Source organism: Phoenix dactylifera, chromosome 9 (assembly GCF_051530095.1).
Source record: "Phoenix dactylifera cultivar Ajwa chromosome 9, Ajwa_hap1_PhDact_Kaust_v1.1, whole genome shotgun sequence".
NCBI lineage: Eukaryota > Viridiplantae > Streptophyta > Magnoliopsida > Arecales > Arecaceae > Phoenix > Phoenix dactylifera.
Genome location: NC_143198.1, coordinates 19,179,260 through 19,200,497, shown reverse-complemented (window position 1 = coordinate 19,200,497; position 21,238 = coordinate 19,179,260). Strand labels below are relative to the sequence as shown.

Below are 21,238 nucleotides of genomic sequence, written 5' to 3'. Positions count from 1 at the left end.
GAAGGCCTCGTAAAACAAGATATCAGCTGAGCTTCCACTATCCACAAGAACACGCCTTACATCATAGTTTGCCATAGTGAGGGAGATCACCATGGCGTCATCGTGGGGGGTCTGAACCCCCTTTACATCCTCATCACAAAAGGTGATTACATGGCCGACCCTCTGCCTCTTTGCGACGGCCGCCCCTGACGCTTCCGTCGAGCCCCCTGCGTTCCTCACGGGCCGGGGGCAGCCCCCAGTGATAGTGTGGATCACGCCCGCAACGGGTCGATTCTGCTCCCGAGGCTCCGGAGGGGCCGGGTCGGCCGGACGCGGGTCTGCGGGGGGACGTCGGTCACTCACATATCGACCGAGACGCCCCCGGCGGATGAGAGCCTCGATCTCGTCCCGAAGCTGGAAGCAGTCCTCCGTGTCGTGGCCGTGGTCTCGGTGGTACTCACCGTACGCCCGGGAGGGCCTCTTCCCAGGGAACCTCCGCATCTGTCTCGGGGCCGGGAGGTCCTCCCGCCCCTTGATCTCCATAAGGATCTGGGCCCGAGGAGTCAGGAGAGGGGTGTACCGGTTGAAACGTCGGGGCGGAGAACGAGGGCGTGGGGCGCCGTGGTTCTTCGCCGGCGATGGGCTTCTGCGCCGACGCTGAGGCGTCGGGCTCCTCCTCTGGCGTGCCTCTTTCCGCCTTTTCTTCCCAAGCTTTTGAGGGATCTCGGCGGCCTCCTTGCTCCGGTGGGCGGCCGCCTCCTCGGCGTCCGCATACTGGTTCGCCCGGGACAACAGCTCTGGGAAGCTCCGCGGCAGGCGTTTGTCCAGGGAGAAGGTGAGTCTGCCCTTCCGGAAGCCACGCTTCAGGGCTGAAAGAGCTACCTCCTGACTCAGGTTCCGGACCTCCAGTGTAGCCCTGTTGAAGCGGGTAAGATAATCCCGCAGGCTTTCTCCCTCGTTTTGCCGGACATCAAAGAGGGAGTCGGAGACCAGTCGCCGCCGGCTATTGACGGCGAAATGAGTGATGAAGAGGCGAGTGAACTGGTCGAAGGACCGGATTGAGTCAGCCTCCAGCCCGGCGAACCACGCCCTCGCCGGGCCACGGAGGGTTGCCGGGAAAGCCTTGCAGAGAAGGGGATCTGATGCTCCGTGGAGGAGCATAAGGGTCCTGAAACTCTCGATGTGATCCCGCGGGTCCGCCGCCCCGTCATAGGGCTCGATCGCCGGCATTTTGAACCCCGGCGGATTCGGGGTCCGCAGGATCCTCGAGGCGAGCGCCGGCTGGGAGGAGATCTCTAAGTCGGCGAAGGGATCTTTGGAATGGCCCTTCAGGACCTGGAGTTGTCGGTGGAGATCGTCCACCCGCCGGTCCAGGGAGTGCGACCGGTGGGTGGGAGACAAGGAGCGGCGAGAGGGGGACCGACTGGAGCGCGGGTTCCTCGAGGACTGGGGGGTCTGGGAACGCGCCCGGGCCCGCCTCTCGTACCCCGCGCAGCTCCGGTGGGAAGGTCCCGGCAGAATGGAGCGTGCTCGAGAATCCTCCTTGCGCCGGCGCTCCTCCCCATGGGAGAGAAAGGAGCGCGGGTTGAGGAGGACAGGCGAACGCTCAGGCAGCAGCGGCTCCTGAGCCCGCTGCGGCGCCCGGGACATCGCACCCTGCAGATTCTGCACCGCCTCCGCGAGGGTGCGAACCTGCTGGGCTAGCTGGTCGAACTGGGCGGCTTCGACCGTCTGAATGGGCGGTGGGGCGGTGGAGTGTTGCTGAGAGTGTGTTGGAGATGCAGCGGCCTCCCGGCCAGAGGCGCGAGAGGCCCCGCGACCGGAAACATTGGAAGCTCCACGACCACCTCGCCGTGCCATTACGATCGCTCTGAGATCCGGGCCCTCCTTCTAGCGCCAACTGTTGCTGGGGGTCCAAACCGAGAACGATTGGCACAGCGGTGTGAACGGGGTTCCCTTTGAATTGCTTTGGTTGCGCTCCGCCCTCCGCCGGGAAACCTGCAAGCAAGCCTCGCACCACCTCCAGGGTAGTGGGGGCCCTCCGACGATCAAGTCAGGGGAGATCGAAGGAGAAGGAGAAGGAGAAGGAGAGGTAGCAGGTAAGATGATACTCTGGAAAATCTTTCTTACCCTCCCCTTCCCCCCCAGCCGCATATATATCAGGCTGGGGGGTTTTTCTGGGGATTGGTCATCGTGTGGCACGATGGGGTTGCCACTGACATGGTCGTTACAGGGCGTCGTGGGGCAGCGCCGGGTACGGCCATGGCAGGGCGTAGTGGAGCTCCGCTTTGTACGGCTGTTACAGGGGATCGTGGGGCAGCGCCGGATACGGCCGTTGCAGGGAGTAGTGGAGCAGGGGGCCGCGGCGTGCCTCAGGGGAACAGTCTGTTGTTGTCAAGAGATTGCCGACTTGGGGTCGGATTGCTGGATCATGGGGCACCCGACTCGGGGTCGGGCTGCGGAGCCGAAGATATCCGACCCGAGGTCGGATTGCTGGATCAAGGGGCACCCGACTCGGGGTCGGGCTGCGGAGCCGAAGATATCCGACCCGAGGTCGGATTGCTGGATCAAGGGGCAGCCGACCCGGGGTCGGGCTGCGGAGCCGAAGATATCCGACCCGGGGTCGGATTGCTGGACCAAGGGGCAGCCGACTCGGGGTCGGGCTGCGGAGCCGAAGATATCCGACCCGAGGTCGGATTGCTGGATCAAGGGGCAGTCGTAGTCTTCCTGGGCGCGCGTGCCGGTCACGTGGGGCATGGTGGCTAAGTTCCCCCGTAACACTTATCATCCAGCAAGGTGTTGCTTCATTCCATTAATGCCACCACCTTACAAAATCTTTCAACAAAACCTACAAACAATGAATCTCTTCCTATCGGCAATTCTTCCTTTAGTGATGTATTGTCATGTGGGATCGCTCTTTTGTTGTATAGATTGTGCAGAAGGGACTGACATATTACCATTATTGATACATGGTGTTGAACCAGTAGTCTCCATCACTAATTATCTTATAAAATACACAAACAGTTCATACTAATTATCTTTGAAAGTATCAAAAAATGCATAATAAAAATGCAAATGGAGTCAAAAAGCCTTGGCAATATAGACGTGGTGACAGTACAATCAAGATGTTATGCCAGTATATGTTTGTGTGCTCATAAAATCCTATAAAATTAAAAACATGATGAACTGAATTTGATATAACTAGAGTCAAAAAGCCCTAGCAATCAGAGGAGGAAACCCGTCCAATCCATATAATTGAACGAAGCTGAGAGCGAAGGCGGTCGGAATGCTGCGTGCACACCATACTAAAGTCCTTAAAATCGCCAATTTTACTAAGTTCAAATGGTCATCGGCGCACTGGGGTTATGTCCTTCAGACACTAACTCAATTTCCTTTTCGATTACAAGGTCGATCTTTTTGGGTAACAAAATTAACTCTAGGTAATTATTAAATGTACCAAGCAGAGGAATTGGGTTGGGTTATAAAATTCAAACATACATGGCTAGATTCCTATTCCAACTTAAATAAAGTTGTTTTGCCATCACTGTCAGTCTTTTGCACACCGACTAGTCCGAATGAAAGTCCGAACTAAACCACCCCCCTTTTCCTTCGTTTCAACCTTTTCCTCGAAAGAGCAATAAAGCGATGAAAGAAAGAGCAATAAAGCGATGAAAGAAAGAGCGATAAAGCGTGCATACCTCTCCTGGAAACGCCGAGAAAGGGGAAGGGGGAGCCGGACGGGAGGATGGGAAAGCTCGGGCTCGTTTTCTTGCCGCTGTGGAGTGCTGGCCACCTGATACCCATGGTGGAGACGGCCAAACGCCTTCTCCAGCACCAAACCCTTGACAATCTCTTCTCCATCACCGTCCTCGTCATCAAACCCCCCAATCCCGCGTCCATCTCCACCATCTCCTCCTACATCCAGTCCGTCTCCTCCTCCGGCCTCGACATCCGCTTCCACAACCTCCCGCCCGTCGACCCCCCCGCTGACAGCCACGGGGTGGAGGACTTCATCTCCGTGCTCATCCAAAGCCACAAGCCCCACGTCGAGGCCGCCGTCACCCAGTCCTCCATCCCCGTCGCCGCTCTGGTTCTCGATATGTTCGGCACCACCATGATAGATGTGGCCCACAAGCTCGGCATTTCCGCATACATCTTCTTCACCTCCACCGCAGCCATGCTCGCCGCCACGCTCCACCTTCCAGCTCTCCACGACAGGATTCCGGTAGAATTCGAGGATTTAGCAGGCGATGTTGACATCCCGGGGGTGCCTCCCGTGCCGCCGCTCTGCATGCCGAGTCCCTTCCTGAACAAGAAGAGCCCGGTCTACACCTGGTTCCTCTACCACGGGAAACGATTTCTCGAAGCCAGGGGCATCATAGTGAACACCTTGATGGAGCTAGAGCCCGGGCCACTGAAGGCGATGATGCAGGGCCTCTGCGCGCCGAGCCGCCCCTCGCCGGCCATCTATCCGGTAGGACCCGTCATCGCTCTCGAGGACAGTAAAGACAGAGGTAATTCGGAACGACACGAGTGCCTCAAGTGGCTGGACGGGCAGCCACCGGCATCCGTGGTCTTCTTGTGCTTCGGGAGCATGGGCAGCTTCGGAGCTCCGCAGGTGCGAGAGATGGCTCTCGGGATGGAGCGCAGCGGGCACCGGTTCTTGTGGTGCCTGCGGGCACCGTCGACGGGAAGATTCCGGCATCAGGTCGACGCGAATTTGGCGGAGGTGTTGCCGGAAGGCTTCCTGGAGAGGAATAGAGGAAGGGGACTGGTTTGGCCGTCTTGGGTGCCCCAAAAGGAGATACTGGCTCACCAAGCAGTGGGGGGATTTGTGAACCACTGCGGGTGGAATTCGATCTTGGAGAGCTTGTGGTTTGGGGTGCCGATGCTCGGGTGGCCGCTCTTTGCCGAGCAGCATCTGAACGCCCTCGAGATGGCGAGAGAGATTGGGGTGGCGATGGAGCTCAAGGTGGATAGAAAGGGCGGGGGATTCGTGGGAGCGGAGGAGTTGGAGAGGGGAGTGAGGTGTTTGATGGGGGACTCTGAGGAGGGAAGGAAAGTAAGGGCGAAGGCCGCAGATATGAGACTGGCGAGCAGGAAGGCTCTGGGCGAAGGGGGCTCTTCCTACGTTTATATGGAGAAGCTGGCGGAGGATATAAGAAACCGAAGGGTTTCGAACAAATGTTGAAATGCTGCATTCGTTCTCTTACGAGATGTACTGTGCTCGATCGTATTGAATGTTTCCCATGGTAGAGTTTGGTTTCTGTGGATAATATTACATTTGTTTTAGGTGGTCATGGGAAAAGCTTGAACGACAGTGATAGAAGCATCGATGGCTTCGATGTCATTGTATAAATGAGCTCCCATTGGTAATTATTGCATATCTTTTGCTTAAATAAAAGATAAATCAATCACAACATTTCTTGTTTAAAAAATAGAACATATCGAGAGCATATTAACAAGTGGTAGAATTTTTATACAAAAGAAGACTCTACATATCTTGTTATTCATGGTCCATAGTCCTCCTGCAATAATAATATATTTTTTTCTATAAATACGCTAACAGATCCACTACGACAAATAAGATTGTTCATGACGTTAAAAATCACTAAAAAAATCTATTTTTGTCGCTAAAAAATTTTACTGGTGAAAAAACATCATCATGATGCTGATTGCGAAAAATGCATCGGTAAATATATGTAGTGAGAAAACAACAGTTTCTTCGCTAAATATATATTTATAGTATTGAAAACATATTCATCACCAAATGATGAAATATTTAATGACAATTTTTTATCATCCAAAATGAAAATTTTTGTCCCGATATAACATATTTTTCATTACCAAAGTCTAATATCCGGCGATATAGGGGTTTACGTCATCAAAGAGGTTACAATTTTGACAATTTTAAATTTTTTTAAATGCTAGGCTTCCGATGTGAGAGGTCATCATCACCCCCACTGTATAGGTCATCAGCAACTCCCTATTGCATCTAATGAGAATTCCCCATTTGAAGGTAAAACAATAAATTACTGATTGATGTATTTTTTTAAAAAAATCATATTTTTATTATTTTATATGACTCGTGTTTGATGCTTGTTTTTTTTCCAGATCCTATGATTGGATACAACATCGTTTTAGGCTACTTTCGTGGATATATATGATCGAAAACTTCTTATAATTTTTTATTTTTGTTATAGATATAATTTTTTTAGAGATTTTTAATTAGCTTATGACTTTTGTTCAAGAAAAAAAATTGTATACTTTTGGGCTTCAATTTTGGTAATATAAATGGTTGGTTAATTGAAAAAGTATATTCAATATAGATTTGATGTACCAAATGGAAGTGGTATTGGAATAGCTATATAAATTGCATATACTGAAAGTTGATATATATATATATATATATATATATATATAGAGAGAGAGAGAGAGAGAGAGAGAGAGAGAGAGAGAGAGAGAGAGAGAGAGAGAGAGAGAGAGAGGTACGTGCATGTGATGTGATTCATAATGATCAATAGAGCCATATAAACCACTAAATGGCTTGGTTTCTAGCAAGATATAGAAACACTATAATGATGCTTATGAACAACAAAAAAAAAGGCTAAAGAAAGATCTGTTTTAAGCAACATATAAAAGAGCACAATGTAAGATTTATTGGTCTCTCTTGTTGTTTCAGGGATAGTTACCTCAGTGCAATATTAGCACTGCAATTAAATATCACTATAGTTAAAGATACAATACATTTAAGTGAAGATAGTAAATATCCAATAAAAAACTAAAGCGATATTTAAAATTATCATCAAACCTGAAAATTGAAAATATTATTTTTGTTTTAGCTCGGCTTGCAAATGTCGCAAAAAGTTGAATAGTGATTGTTGTGGTTTAAATTTGGCCCGAGGATGACCATGCCGGGGAGCCAGGGGAGCTACCGGTTGGAGCAGAGAAAGGAGCTGCTTTCTGCATCGGTGGACCTGCACAAAGCCTCACCGGTGGGGTTCCGTGAGGCCCCTCCGACGCTCAAGTTAGAGTGGATCTCAGTTGGTCCAAAATTTCTTTAGGTGTTACCTGATGGGGCTATTTATAGTCTCCGTAGGGGTGCCCAGGTGGCAGAGGTATGGCCCGTCCTCATCATAGGAGAGATGGGTTTTAGACAGGTGGCGCGCAGCTAGAACTTGCTTGAGGCGCACGGCATAGGCCGTTCCAGTGAATGGTAAAGCATTGATAGGTGTGATAGGATATGGTCCCTGATTGATATGTCGTGGTATGGCCAGCAAGCAAAGCATGGTATGGTGAGGCTGCTGCAGGGCATGGCTGCAACATGTGGACGATGAGATTGGCCTTCTAAGGTCGGCCTTCTGAGGTTGGCTCGGCCTTCTGAGATCGGCCTGGCTAGAATTGAGTAACTTCATGTCGAAAATAGGACGATCCATTTTGCCCCCCATCATTTATCCCCCGATTTCCGAGTTCGAGTTATTTTTTGGCTCGGGCGAACGAAGTAGTCCAGTCGTTGATCATCCTGTAATATAGCCAAATGTCTATGGAGATGTATATGCCGAGTAGAGTGTACCTCTCGTGCAGTTGGAGCTAACAGCTTTAGGCCGAGCTGTCCAAGCCGAGCTAAGCAATTCTACTCCGAGGTCGACTTCAATGGCCTTCTTTGGCTCATGGTCGACTCAGCAGGGCACCCCCACTCAGATCGGAACATCATTGGAGATGCATACAGGAGCGGGTGGCAGATAGGGACCACAGCTCGAAGGGTGTTTAGCCTTGTTCGGCCAAGAATGGCGTTGTAGGCTGAGCCGACCTGGACTATGAGAAAGTTTAGCTTCACAGTACTTTCTCGGGGCGCACGCGCAGCCGTGATCAGTAGGCTGATAACCCCTTCTGCCGGTACAGGATCTTCTGTGAAGCCAGCTAGAGGGGTGCTCATCTTTTCAATTTGTTCTACAACCATTGGAAGGCATCATGAAACAAGACGTCCGTAGTGCTTTTATTATTCACAAACACTTTTACATCAGACTCTGCGAGAATAAGAAAAATAACTACAACGTGGCCATGAGGGGTTTCAACACCCTTTAGGTCTTCATAAAGGGGGCTCTGGGTCCCGTTCCTCGGGCTCCCTTTTTTTAGCTTGATCACGAATGAACCGACCCAGCCGACCTTGGCGGATGAGTGCCTCGATCTCATCACGAAGCTAGTAGCAATCTTCCATGTCATGGCTATGATTTCTGTGGAAGCAACAGTACTTCTTCGAGTGCTTCTGCAACTCTGACGGCCATGTTTTTGGTGGAGGTCAGAGGTAGCTCCGACCCTCAAACTCCATGAGGATTTCGGCTCAGGTGGATGTGAGAGGAGTGTATTCTCCAAATTTTTGGAGAAAAGACCTCTGACGAGCTGGGCTCCTGGGCCGAGGAGAATTCTCCTCGCGCCGCGGGAATCTGCTGCTTGGTTGGGAGTGCTCCTTGTGGCGCTTCTTCTATATCTTCGCAGGTCGTTCAGCTGGCTCTCGTCGAGAGGTCATGGCTTTCTCAACCTTGGCGTATTTGCGAGCTCCGGCCAACATTTCAGCAAAGTTGGCGAAAAAGCTCTTCTTGATGGAGAAGAGGAATTTGTAGGACCGAGCTCTAGTCTTCAATGCCGACATGGCGATTGACTGGACAAGATCGCGAACCTCCCATGTGGCCAAGATAAAGCAATCGATGTAGTCTTTTAAAAATTCTCCCTCCTACTGCTTGATGGCGAAGAGGGAGTCTGAGATCCAGCATTGACGCCGGCAGATGGCAAAATGGATGGTGAACTGCCTGCCCAGCTACTCGAAGGAGAGAATCGAGCTGGGCTTTAGCCCAAAAAACCAAAGACGAGCTGCCTTGCGGAGAGTCGCTAGGAAGGCTCTGCAGAGTAGGGCGTTTGTGGCCCCTTGGAGTGTCATAAGGGCTTTGTAGCTCTCCAAATGATCTAGAGGATCGGATGAGCCATCATATGGCTCAATTTATGGCATCTTGAACCTCTGGGAGATCGGCTCATCCACGATCCATTGAGGGAATGGAGACTCGGTGGTAAAGTCGAGGTCGGCGTCTAGCTTTGGGGCTCGGTCTCAGAGCATTTGTATCTGCCACTCCAAGTCTTTTCTATTGAGCTCGAGCGGGGCTCCCACTGCAGCTCGGCATGGGGCAAACCCCGCCTTAAATGGTTGCTCCCGTGCTCGAGGCGTTAGACTTTGGTGCGAGCTCTTAGGATAATAGCTGCACGACAAGCCCTCCTAGCTTGGGGACCGAGCTCGGTGGGAGCTTCGGTGATGGTGACGCTCTGCAAAAAAGCGACGTCGCAAGTGCCGTCCTAAGAACTTTGCACCCATGAGGAGGGAGTGCAGGCTAGGCTCTTGCCTACTGCAGGCCTTGAACGGCCATAGTGAGTACTTGGACTTGTTGGACAAGCAGGTTGAACTGCTCCGGCTAGACCTGAGAAATTTGGTCCACCGGTTCTGCAAGGGGTGAACTTTGGAGTGAGTTGTCGGGCGTTGGTACCTGGTTGCTCGCTGCATTTGGAGCTCTGTAACTCCTTAACCTCATAATCACGACTCAGGCCCTTCCTCTAACGCCAAATATTGTGGTTCAAATTTGGCCCGAGGGTGACCACGCCGGGAGAGTCAAGGGAGCTGCCGGTTGGAGCGGACACAGGAGTCGCTTTCCGTGCACCGACGGACCTGCATAAAGCCTCACCAATGGGGTTCCGGTGAGGCCTTTCTGATACTCAAGTTAGAGTGGATCTCAGTTGGTCCAAAAGTTTCTTAGGTGTTACTTGATGAGACTATTTATAGTCCCCGTAGGGGTGCCCGGGTGGCGGAAGTATGACCCGTCCTCATCTTGGAAGGAGATGGATTTTAGACAGATGGCGCGCGGGTAGAGCTTGTTTGAGACGCACGGCATAAGTCGTTCCTGTGAACAATAAGGCGTTAATAGGTGCGACAGGGTATGGTCCCTGATTGATATGTCGTGATGTGACCAGCAAGCAAAACAAGGTGCGGTGAGGCTGCTGCAGGGTATGGCCGTGGCATGTGAACGACGAGATCGGCCTTCTAAGGTAGGCCTTGTGAGGTCAGCTCGGCCTTCTGTGATCGGCTTTCTGAGCTTGATTTGACCAGAATTGGGTGACTTTATGCCGAAAAATAGGACGATCCATTTTGCCCTCCATCAATGATATTTATGGCAAATTTATGAACAACTTATAACCTATACAAGCATAGGCAGAAATGCCCCGAGATGGAAATAATGGTACTTTTTATAACACTTTTGAAGAATATATGTAAAAATTATTTTTAATATTTTTATGATTTTTTTAAATGTTATAATAGATTATATTTGGTGTAGTATTAAAAAAAAAAAAGCAAAATACTTGATTTAGTTCCAAACATACTGAGATTGACAGGGAAAGAAATTGTGCCAATCGGTTCCACTAATCGACCTGCTTTGAGCCATTGTGAATGGATCCAATCGGTGGCACTGCACATGTGACAGCTACGGATAGTGTAAGCCCAAGCTGCGGATGCTGTTTTCTAGTACGAAATTTCTGCAGCCCACGTGCTGCCGTAGTCCGAGGCCCACTCAATCCCCCGCACTACTAGCGAAAAAGACGCGACGCCCGATGCTCTTAGCTTCCATCACGTGATCGCGTCGACGGGCGAGCAGTCGAAGGAGGCCAAGATATTATTTTGCCGGTGCACACCACTAATCGCTGCGGTGTATTGGCCGTAAATCGAGCCCACGCGCGAGCGCGCAGTGATTGGTGGGGTGCACCAGCGTGGCCGTGGGCTCACTGGGCGCAATAATTTCTCCCGTAGTCAATCATTATCCGCCACCTCGTCACCTCGTTTATCGCCTCCTCCCGGTGACAAGACAACCGGACAGGTCATTTTTAGGGCATTTGCCATTTCAACTGCAAGTTCCCGTCACCCACGTTATCATTAGCCCCAGTTACCAACGTGTTAATCAATTATCGTAACACGTGGGAGTTACTGTCACGCTTCTCCTCCCCAAGAGTTGACGATACCATGCGGTGACGGGATTCATGTCGGCGCTATAACTAAGCACCAAATAATACTGTCTCCAAAGGTAGCTTGGGAGAGAAACAGAGCAAAGAGAAGGAGAAGCAGCAGCGATGGTTCTCCTTGAGAAGCTGTGGGACGACGTGGTGGCCGGGCCTCAGCCCGAAAAAGGCCTCGGAAAGCTGAGGAAGAAGGTCTCCACCAAGCCTCTGGTCATCAAAGGTTCCTCAGATTTCTTCTTCCCACACTTAATATTTCTTCAAAGTTTTGTTCTTGATCAACATGGCTTAGTTAGGTGTATAGCTTTATTAAAGCCGGGTTTTTTGTTGTTTGGTTGGTGAAGATGGGGAGGGGGAGAGCAGCAAGTATCAGAGGTCGATGTCGATGCCGACGACACCGACGACCCCGGCCACGCCGGCGACGCCCACCACACCCTCCTCTGCGCGCAAGGCGAACGTGTGGCGAAGCGTGTTCAACCCGGGGAGCAACCTAGCCACCAAGAACATCGGTTCCAACTATTTTGACAAGCCTCAGCCCAACTCTCCCACCGTTTACGACTGGTATCTAATAAAACCTCTCCACCTCTCGCTTTTAGAAACAAAAAAATCACACCTGATTACCTTTACTTTCTTTGTTGTTGTGGTTTTATTTAATGGCTGATGTATGAATTTTTGGAACTGCAGGCTGTACAGCGGTGAGACAAGGAGCAACCACCGCTGAGTAGACTTTTTGTGTGCCGAGGAGGAGGCTGGTTGGCTTCATGGGGTGGATGTGGATGCACATAAGTTTCTAGATATTGTGTGCTTTCTCTTCTGTTTACTGCTTTATGTGGTTATCTAATGGTGTTTATTTTGTTGTGCTAAGTAGGTTACTGTATGGTTTGCTAAGCTGTGGGCACGATTAAAGGTGGTAAGGAGGGTCTGTGTGTGTGTGTGTGTGTGTATATATGAACACGTATTTGGTGGTGTTGGTGCAAGCGAAATCATAAGCTTATATTGGCTGTGTCCTAAATATGAGTTTCCAAGATCCTCTTTTTCTTAGAGATTAAAGGTATTAATTTTACTAAGATTTTTTCGTAGGGTGTAATTTGTAAAGTGATGGTTGCATGCATTATGTTTCATTTGCATTATTCTTTGTATCTGATGGTGACCCTCGGAGAAAATAATTGCGCCTCGGCCAGCAGGGGAAGTATCCGTGTCACATCAGCTGGTGGTATGAGAGGGATCGTTCTGGATTTTTGTTTTATAGTTTAAGCAATCAGTCTGGACTATGGAGTGAGGTGACGATAAGGTTGGTGAGAAAATTTTCAATTATTAATGTTGGATAAGATGGATGTCGCCATCAGGCATCAGAAATTATGGGCGGCCCTTATTATTTTTTTGTTTTTTTAGAGAGAGAGAGAAGGGGAAAGCAACTGGCTAATTTTTAAGCCGAATAATAACTGAGTTACCTTTCATGGTTACCGGATTTAGCGGGATCTATTGCTTCGAGTATATTTGGGTTGAGCAAAAGGTCTAGGCCGGCGTCGAAGAGAAAGAGGGTGGGGTTTTTAAAAAAATAAAAAGGAAAATCGAGACTCGACTTGATTGTGGGCTTGATTGTGGAGCAGCGTGTATAAAATTAACCAAGGGGTGGCAATTGGATCGGGATATATATGAGTTGGATTAGGTATAGATCGAGTCACAAAATTTTAAAAAAACAGATAATTTATTGTATCTATCAATATAATCAATTAGTTTGTTTAATAAATAAATAATTTGCTTAACCTGTCTAATGCGATCTGACTTGACTATTAAATAGGTTCAGAGGTTGGTACTTGAATACGGTCTCTTTTTTTGAATTTACAACCTAAATTTGTTTAATGTAAATCTACATATGCTTGTTGCAAATCTAATATGGAGTAGATTGAGGGATCGGATTATATTTGGCCAGCATAGAGACCAAATAAATCAGTTTAAGTTCGTATCCTGGAGACGAAGGTCGTGCCTGGTCGGAATCATGTCAGCACATAAAAATGGACTCCCGTTATTAACTACCGAGCGAAGGTTTAGCCAAGGACTTAATAGACTCAAAAGTGGACTCAAGTCTAGTATCCAATTTGATCTAGGAATTTATCTAATTTTTTGAAGTTGGAATGACCTCTTGGTCGAGAGAGGCGTCCTGGACCCAGTGTCCTTTCAGAGTGGGTATCAGTGGATCTTGTTCAACGCACAGATCTTTTTGACAATTTATCCAAAAAAAAAAGAACTAGCGAGAATTTTGCTAGAAAAAATAAACGCTTATATGTCTTGTAAAGATGGGTATTGGATGCAATACTTCTTCATACTTCACAACAACTCTATGGCCTTACATGAGCAGTCAGCCATGCATTATCGCTAAAATATGAAGCGTCTCGTCCTACAAGGTCCGTTTCTCTTTCGTGAGTTCATATCCTCTCCCTATTCTCTTTTTTTCTTACAAAAATTAAAAATATTTTAATTTTTTAAATTTAATTTTGATTTTTTTTTATATTTAAATCTCATTCTAATTCCAGCTACAACCAAATGCATAAAAAAATATAAATATTTCAATTTCTATTCCAATTTCGATCGCGAACCCAACGCACTCACTCGAAGCGTATTTAGTTGGAGAAAGTTAAACTCTGAAATGAGAATGAAAATAAGCCACTCCTATCACACCCATTTGGTTAGAAAAGTCCTATTGATTCCAGATAAAAAATAAAATATATCTCAATTTTCTAAAATCCAATCTTTACTCTCTCTTAATATTTAAATTCTGATTCCGGTCACAAACAAAAGATGTCGAAAGATATGGCATTCCAATTTTCATTTCAATCCATTTCAATTCCAGTCGCAAATCAAAAATACCTTTAAATTAGTTATATTGCAAGCATAGTAGAAATTTAAGTAAAAATCTGCCAATATAACAACAACAACATCTGAGGAACGATACAGAGACAATTTGCAGCACAAGAAAAAAATGCATAAGCTAGATAGGTTCACATCCGTTGAGAGAATGAACTGCTATGCCGAAATCAATAAATCATTAAATTACAAAAGCTGGAATAGCGAGTTCTTTATTTGAAATTTAAAGAAGCCGGCACTATTCAGCACTATCCCGGTCCAGGGGAAAAAAATGCAGCACAAGGCCCTGGAAACTTGCTCAAATACAGCACTGAGCACAATTTTGGTAAAAATAAACTGTTGCAAGTGCTTTCAGATTCTTCGGAAACGAAATCGAAATATTGATACACAGGCCAAACTCGCAGCCCATGGAGAAGGCCCGTGGTTGTATATTTTCTCTGTAAATTTTGATCCTGACCAAAAGGGCAGAAAGAATCACAGGACTCTGAGCTAACAAATTTTCTGGGGAGGAAGAAAGGAAAGCATAACAAGAATTAGATATACAAATAAACAGTGTAAAATTTTACTGAAAACAGAGGATTTCCTGCAGTCCAGAGATGCCAATAACACAAACCTCGTATCAGAGACGCTTGACCCCTAGAAGTTTAGCAGTAAGTTCCCAGGTCACAATGGCAGCAGCATTAGCAGGAAATGCCCTTACCAATGTCGGACCAAGACCAGCATAACATCCCCTTAAGCCCACTCTCCTGTAAATCTACAACAGTAGAACCCCAATAAATCTCCTGTCGAGTGATAGGAAGACAAAAAAAAAATAGAAATGCTAAAGACATACTGAGTTTAGCGCATGAAAAGGGTTACGGCTAGTTTTTGTATCAGATGCAGTCTGGATTATAGTTTTTGCAACATCCAATGGTAAGACAGCTGACCAGAACTGCCCAAAGGAAAATCAAAATGTGAAACAAAATATAGTCTACTTTGATTCCAAGAGGCCAAGCTTGTCTTATACTTACAGCAATTCCACCAAGTCCACCACTAATGATGCCAATCCCTGCATCCATTAAAAGTTTTGACTGGTGGCTATGGGTAGATGAAGGAGAATTCAGCTGCTTGTTCATGTAATAACGACTAAACTCATAAGTGCTGAAGAACATAGCATTGCCAATTGATTCTCTCAGTAAAGTTGTTAAGCCACCACGAAATATACCTCTAACCTGAGAAAATAGTGGCCTATCAGCACACTGAAACAAGGTACAGTAGTCGAGATAAAGAAAGCAAAGAATAAGATTACCCCTTCGCTCTCCATGGTTTTGATGGCACAATCTAGAGGACCACTGTATTTGATATATGATGCTGCATCCTTTCCCTGAACTTGCATTCTACACTGGAAGAAACTTAGCATTACATGTCAAAAACAGTGATTTAAAGATTACTTCATGGCATAAGGAAGAAAATAAGAAACAAGAGAGTAGTAAATGCTCCCACCTTTACCAGCTCAGCTGGACACAGTATAAAGCTGATTATTGTTCCACCAAATGCAGCTGAAGGAATAATTACCTGGAGCTGTGGTGTACTGCTCTGAGATTCTCCCTGCATGGAAAACATACAACAAGCGCAAGTTATCATCCAGGAAGGTGATGATGTCTAGATCAATAGCATCTTGCACGCAATCACAGTACCATCCTACTTCTTAAGCTAAGTGAATTCATACCACAAAACTAGAACTTAATAATTTTAACTCATTATTGTTTTGGAACCTGTAATAACTGTTTTGTTTGAGAATAAAATCCAAAAAGAAGCGAACTTTCGAATGCCATCCCAACAAAGGAAGATGATGCCCCCCTATATAGTCCTCTTACCTGCCAGAATTAGAAGAAAGGGAGATTAAATAAATTTTCTACAATTAGTTGCATATGGATAGAAGGCAATTAGAGTGCTACAATTTGAATTCAATAACCAAATAGAGGATAATTTGCCATAGTTATAGAAGTTTTTGTAAAGAGTTATCAAATATGGTAAATAAGAAGCTTAGATTATAGATTCTTTTAATACTATGCCCATTCAGAAGGATCTATAAGGGAGATAAAACTAAGGATGGAGCTTTAGTTATAGACAGGCACTCCTTCAGAGTTCAGGAATGTGATTTGTTGATGATACATCCATAACCAACGTACCACATCTTCATGCAGTTGGCAAGCTATGTATCTGTCACTGATATACTTGTCCTGAGAAAATAAAATTTTGCAAAATTTTGAAGAATATATTAAGCAAGGGATGTAAAGTCTCTATTTGGAAGAGTGGACCAAAATTCATTGGTTCTGAAATAGCATGGATTGGTTTCAGGCAACATATTTCACGATTTCCTAGAGACTGACATATGAAAAATGTTTGCTGAATAACTAACATAGAGGAAAAATACGAAAAGAACATAAAAATGCCTCAGAATAGGCGAAGCTTTGGAAAGGTTTTTACTATAGTAAAGTATTTAGTCAATTCAAAAAAATGAATATGGCACAGTATACGCTTGATATCACATGAATTCAGATAGTTTTACAAATCCAGGGGAAAGAAAAAAAAAACACTTCCACACTTTTCAAGTTGCAGTACAAGGGTTTCCATTATTAAGCAGGCTCATGCAAAGCTTCCACTCCTGCACTTCACAAGAATTCAGCAACATGAACATTGCAGCAGAATTGCTGCCAACTGACACTTTCTTCCATAAGCACTAAATTTGGTGCTTAGCAATTGAATAGTAGTCCCCATCTCCCATCTTGCCTTCTATCTGTTCCTTCATAAATATAGGGGTGAAAAATTGTTTTTTTGGTCACTCTTCTACAAGACTTAGGATTAAAAATTGTTTGTTTCTATGTGTGGTCTTGTTGATTTTGATTGTGATCTTGGTACATTGATTTGTCTTGTATAGACTACTGGTGAACACCACTACTGACCAGCCCTGTACAATACTAATCAGATATTTTACTTGATTTCATTTCTGCCTATCTTAGGACCAATTGTTTGATCAGTATGAAATTTCTCATCTAGTATGGAACTTTTCATTGATCATGGCCCGTTCTGTTAAAATTTTAGCAAACAACTTTACTTCTTTTGACTGTGAAATGCTTCATCCGAGTTGAGGACCACTGTTTTCACACTGTTTGCTCAAAAAGCTTTCCCTTCTTATGGAAGTTTCAGCATGAATTAAGGTTTTCAGCTTGGTTTGATAAAAGAATTAGAGCTTGTCTACTGTTAACCTTTTACCTATTTGTGCAATCCTACAAATTTATTCATGAATCAAACTGCATTCTACATGGACCACATTTTTTTATGATTTATTAATTTGGAGGATATGAAGTACACTGTACTTTATACCTTCTTTCCTTTTTTGGGAGGAGTTTTGGATCTTTCTCTTGTTCATTTCAGTTTTTTAAATCCTTTTAGGTGCCCTATATTCTTCCCCATACAACATAATTTTGTAAAATATAGTATTGCCCTAGGTGTTAAATGCATGTGGCAATCACACAACACCCTAATAGCACTTCATTTAACCCAGTTTTACTCCATTGAATTTGTTGTCTTCTATGTTGCTTCTTGCAATTGATGCGAGATAGTGAATATAACCAAACTGGGGTATCTATTGTCCATAAATCAGATTGAAGCTTTATTCTTATTTTATCTATATAAATAGTCATTTTATGCATTTTCTGTATATTCTATTGTACCTATCCTTATCCTCTCAAGTTGTAAACCACATTTCTGATTTACAATTAAAGTCATCCTTTGTTATCTAACACTGATTTATCTGCAAACAACATACATTGCGGCTCTTCTTAACAACGGTAGAGAAGCAAGATCAAAGGCAAACTACTAGTTATGTGCATTGCAATCTCTTGCCTTACCATAGCGCTACACCTAAAACTTGCTAAAGCTTCTGTCTGTAAAACAGCAACATGAGGGAGAGTTGATCATACAAGAGAATTATGGAGTTGTTCCCTGCATGCAATCTTTTTTTTTTTTTGAAATGCGTCGATTTACTATCGCTATAATTAGAAACTTTTCATCAACTAACTTTTTTTACCAGATTTATAAGCTTTTATTTTTCCTATACATTATTTTAAAAGCAAATTTGTCCTCATGCTAGTCTAAATGAGAAAACATATATTCTTTTAGATCTCTATCCTCTATGCCGGACACCATAACATGGATCTACATTATTTCTACAAAATACAATCAGTGCAGCAACATACTCCTTCATTAATCAAGATCCGACTGGTGCAATGTAAAGCATTCCTGTACTCCTTTACTTGTGTTTTAGTATTGTGAGCTTGCAATTTCACCTGTCATATGAACATCACACGATTCAATACTCATAATAAGAATCTCAGAAATGTTAAAGAACGAGCAGTAAAAACAACATAGGATGCATGGTATGCACCTAATATTATACAACCTTCTTAAATTAGAATACCAAAAAGTCATTATTATGCAAGATTAAAATAGTTGATGCAAAAAAGCCATAATCATATCAAAATGCTATCATCATATCCATGTGCATGTGTGTGTGTGTACACCAAAAAAAAGAAGTAAATATCTCTTTTCAGAATTATAAATCCAGAAAGTTCATATCTGATTAACTATAGAGGATGATTTCACAAATTCTTTTGGCTCGATAATCAAAGCTTATCCTTATGGTTGTCAAACCACCAAAGCAACCACACAAGCAACCTAGTATGAGTCATTTAATCATCCCCCAATTCATCTGCTTCATTTATACTAACAAATTCATTACCATTTTGACATGCCACAGCCAGATGCACCGAATGTTTTTACAGTCAACGTATTAATGATTTTGAACAGGCATATTTTAATTTGTAGAATTCATAGTACACTCATAAAACATAATAGAAGCTACAGCTCATGACATGCCATTGTCGTTTTAGGTCAGATGCTTGACAATGCATAACTCCCTTGGTCCGCCAACTTACTAAAGGCTTGAAGCTTAGTTCTACATCTCGAATGAAAGAACTTTTTGAGGCCACTTATTTGGCAATCTAATGCAACATTTAATCTTACGCGACATGCTTTGGTTTCCTGTCAGTCCAATCCGAGGTATCTTATTAATTTTTCTTTTGTAGATGATGCATAATAGATCGAACTCTTGACAAAACAACATTTCACAGATTAACAAGGAGAACAAACTAACGAAAGTGGAAGATTCCCCAAACAGAGGTTTGTGAAAGCTAGGGCACAACAGATAAAGGCGAGAAGAGAATGGAAGAGCAGCGAATACATAAGATAGGGAAAAGCGCCGACCTTTACGGTATCGAAGGGATGGCCGGTGATGACCGTGGCAACGCCGGCGGCGAAGCCGGCGGCGTATTCCTTGGCGGCGTCTCCAGCATCCATCGCCCCTCCCTTCTTTTAGGCCCGTCTTCAACAATTACATAACACCATTCTTAATATAAGGGTTTCAACCTCTCAGGCTCGGGCTCTCAAGCAGCGCCTCCGTCCCTCGGAGGTCCAGATCCCCGCGCTACTTCGCCGTCGGGAGACGCCAAAGTTCTCGCGCCGCCGGCTTCAACGCTCGGGCTGTCTCTCTACGAATGGGCTCTGGACTCCTAGAGGCGCGATTCGGGACAGATGTGGGGCCCACTACACGTGCCACAGGTCACGTGAGAAGTCAGTTGGGCGATGAGGGGCTCAGATGCAACCTTATACTTAAAAACAGTTAGTAGTTGACCTGCGAGAGCTCCGTTGAACTTAAAGTTTTGCTTACAAGAATCATCAGATGACACCTTCATCTTTTATATATATATATATATATATATATATATATATATACATTGGTGGTTCACACGTGATGGATGTGAATGCGGCCAACAAAATTAGAAAGCAAAATGCTACAAGAAGACTCTGGCACCAATCCGTGGTCTGCCCATGTGAAGCCTCTCGAGTGGTGCGTCACAAAAGAAGCCACCTAGTCTGCCGCACCATTCGCCTTCCGGTAAACATGCGAGGCCTGATGAAGGCGCACTCTCTCAATAATCTATGAATGTCATGGAGCAGCGGCTAGTCCTCGACTAAGCGACCTCGACCCCAGATCCACTCGATCATCGTGGTCGAGTCTTTCTCGAGGAGGAAGCGGTCCGTGCCCGGTATCCACCTCGCATAGAAGACATCCTCCCAGGCAGCTCGCAACTCGGTGGACACTACTAACGAGTCGAAGACCCACTGAGCCCCTGTTGCTACTAGTCTAGCATCATAGTCCCTAATGACGAACCCCATACTTTTGCAGGTGAACATGTATCTAAAATGGTGCTCATCTAGGGCTGTTAACGAGCCGAGCGGAGCCCGAGCCTCCTCGGGCTCGGCTCGGCTCATTTTACCAAATTTCAGGCTTGGGTTCGGGCTCAGGCTCGGTACCGAGCCCAATATTAGGCTCGAGCCCGAGCCCGAGCTCCGGGATGGAAATGGGGTGGGCGGGGGAGAGAAGAAAGAAAGAAAGGAAGAAAGAAGAAAGAAAGGAAAAAAAAAGGGAGAATGGACTCACCTCGTCGGCGTGCGGCGGCCGCCGCGAGCACCGGCACGGCCGAGGACGCCATTACATCCTACCATAGCTAGGCTAAGGGGTGCGGGAAATGGGAGAGTGCAGTGTGTTTGATTGCTTTTTGCTGCGGCGAGTAACAGCGGCAGATCTTTTGCTTGAGAGGGGGGGGGGGGGGGGGGGGGGGGGGGGAGCGCCAGAGTTTCCCATCGATACACGAATATCCAAGCTATGGTTCTGTACGGCAACTGGGTGTGAGCTTTTAAAAGCTGGCAAGTGCGGGTGGGTTGGTTGGGGGAGGGAAGAGGGAAAGAAAAAAAAAGAGATAAGGTCAGGAACGTCGTTCGATGCCCAAATCGATGCCGTGTTCGCAGCCATATCGGCTCTCAAGTACAGCGACGTCAAAGCCATGGTCTCCGAGATGGGGTGGCTGTCGAAGGGGGATGCGAACGAGACGGAGGCGGGGGCGGCGAACGCGGTGGCTTACAACGGCTACCTGGTGCGGCGTGTGCTGTCAGGGAACGCCGGGACATCGCGGCGAACCTGGACGTCTACCTGTTCGCCCTCTTCAACGAGGACCAGAAGCCGGAGCCCACCTTAGAGAGGAACTACGGCCTCTTCTACCCGGAGACCCAAATCCAAAGCCGTTTGGAGCTTGATACCAAGCAGTGAAGTTGCGAGCCCAAACGGGCTGAGCTCGAGCCCGAGCTCGAATTTAAACGAGTCTTATTTTAGGCTCGGGCTCGGGCTCGTTTGACTAACGAGCCGAGCTCGAGCCGAGCTTTTACCGAGCCGAGCCTGAGTTGAGCC

General features: G+C 46.1%; 2 protein-coding genes and 1 pseudogene across 4 annotated transcripts; 2 read left to right on the top strand and 1 right to left on the bottom strand.

Annotated features, from left to right (window-relative positions):
* The first annotated feature begins 3,061 nt into the window (after positions 1–3,061).
* On the top strand, positions 3,062–5,278 carry LOC103696419 (malvidin galactosylase UGT88C3 pseudogene; annotated as a pseudogene). The gene has a single exon (XR_015968801.2). The product of XR_015968801.2 is annotated as a malvidin galactosylase UGT88C3 pseudogene (transcript).
* A 5,382-nt stretch (positions 5,279–10,660) lies between these two features.
* On the top strand, positions 10,661–12,037 carry LOC103696418 (auxin-repressed 12.5 kDa protein). Its single transcript, XM_008778032.6, has 3 exons — positions 10,661–11,248; positions 11,370–11,586; positions 11,710–12,037. Exons 1-3 carry the CDS (start codon positions 11,140–11,142, stop codon positions 11,744–11,746), a joined length of 363 nt encoding a protein of 120 aa, XP_008776254.1. The 5' UTR covers positions 10,661–11,139; the 3' UTR covers positions 11,747–12,037.
* A 1,867-nt stretch (positions 12,038–13,904) lies between these two features.
* MBAC1 (Mitochondrial substrate carrier family protein) lies at positions 13,905–19,496 on the bottom strand. 2 transcript variants are annotated; one of them, XM_008778031.4, is made up of 9 exons: positions 19,198–19,496; positions 18,132–18,221; positions 15,645–15,746; positions 15,373–15,477; positions 15,179–15,271; positions 14,901–15,101; positions 14,723–14,821; positions 14,504–14,644; positions 13,905–14,391 (listed from the first exon to the last, which is right to left on the bottom strand). In XM_008778031.4, the coding sequence occupies exons 1-8, from the start codon at positions 19,288–19,290 to the stop codon at positions 14,510–14,512; spliced, it is 918 nt and encodes a 305-aa protein (XP_008776253.1). In that variant the 5' UTR covers positions 19,291–19,496; the 3' UTR covers positions 13,905–14,391; positions 14,504–14,509. The 2 variants fall into 2 exon arrangements, with proteins under 2 accessions (XP_008776253.1, XP_088560468.1); XM_088704342.1 differs by lacking the exon at positions 18,132–18,221 and having other exon boundaries at positions 14,037–14,391; positions 19,198–19,439.
* Positions 19,497–21,238: the final 1,742 nt, after the last annotated feature.

Excerpts from the sequence above, each read along its gene's own strand:
- LOC103696418 (XM_008778032.6), top strand. The coding sequence starts at position 11,140 with ATGGTTCTCCTTGAGAAGCTGTGGGACGACGTGGTGGCCGGGCCTCAG. Across the intron at positions 11,249-11,369 it reads CAAGCCTCTGGTCATCAAAG|ATGGGGAGGGGGAGAGCAGC; the intron begins GTTCCTCAGATT and ends TGGTTGGTGAAG. Across the intron at positions 11,587-11,709 it reads TCTCCCACCGTTTACGACTG|GCTGTACAGCGGTGAGACAA; the intron begins GTATCTAATAAA and ends TTGGAACTGCAG.
- MBAC1 (XM_008778031.4), bottom strand. The coding sequence starts at position 19,290 with ATGGATGCTGGAGACGCCGCCAAGGAATACGCCGCCGGCTTCGCCGCC. Across the intron at positions 15,102-15,178 it reads AAACCATGGAGAGCGAAGGG|GTTAGAGGTATATTTCGTGG; the intron begins GTAATCTTATTC and ends CTATTTTCTCAG. Across the intron at positions 14,645-14,722 it reads CTTTTCATGCGCTAAACTCA|ATTTACAGGAGAGTGGGCTT; the intron begins GTATGTCTTTAG and ends CTACTGTTGTAG.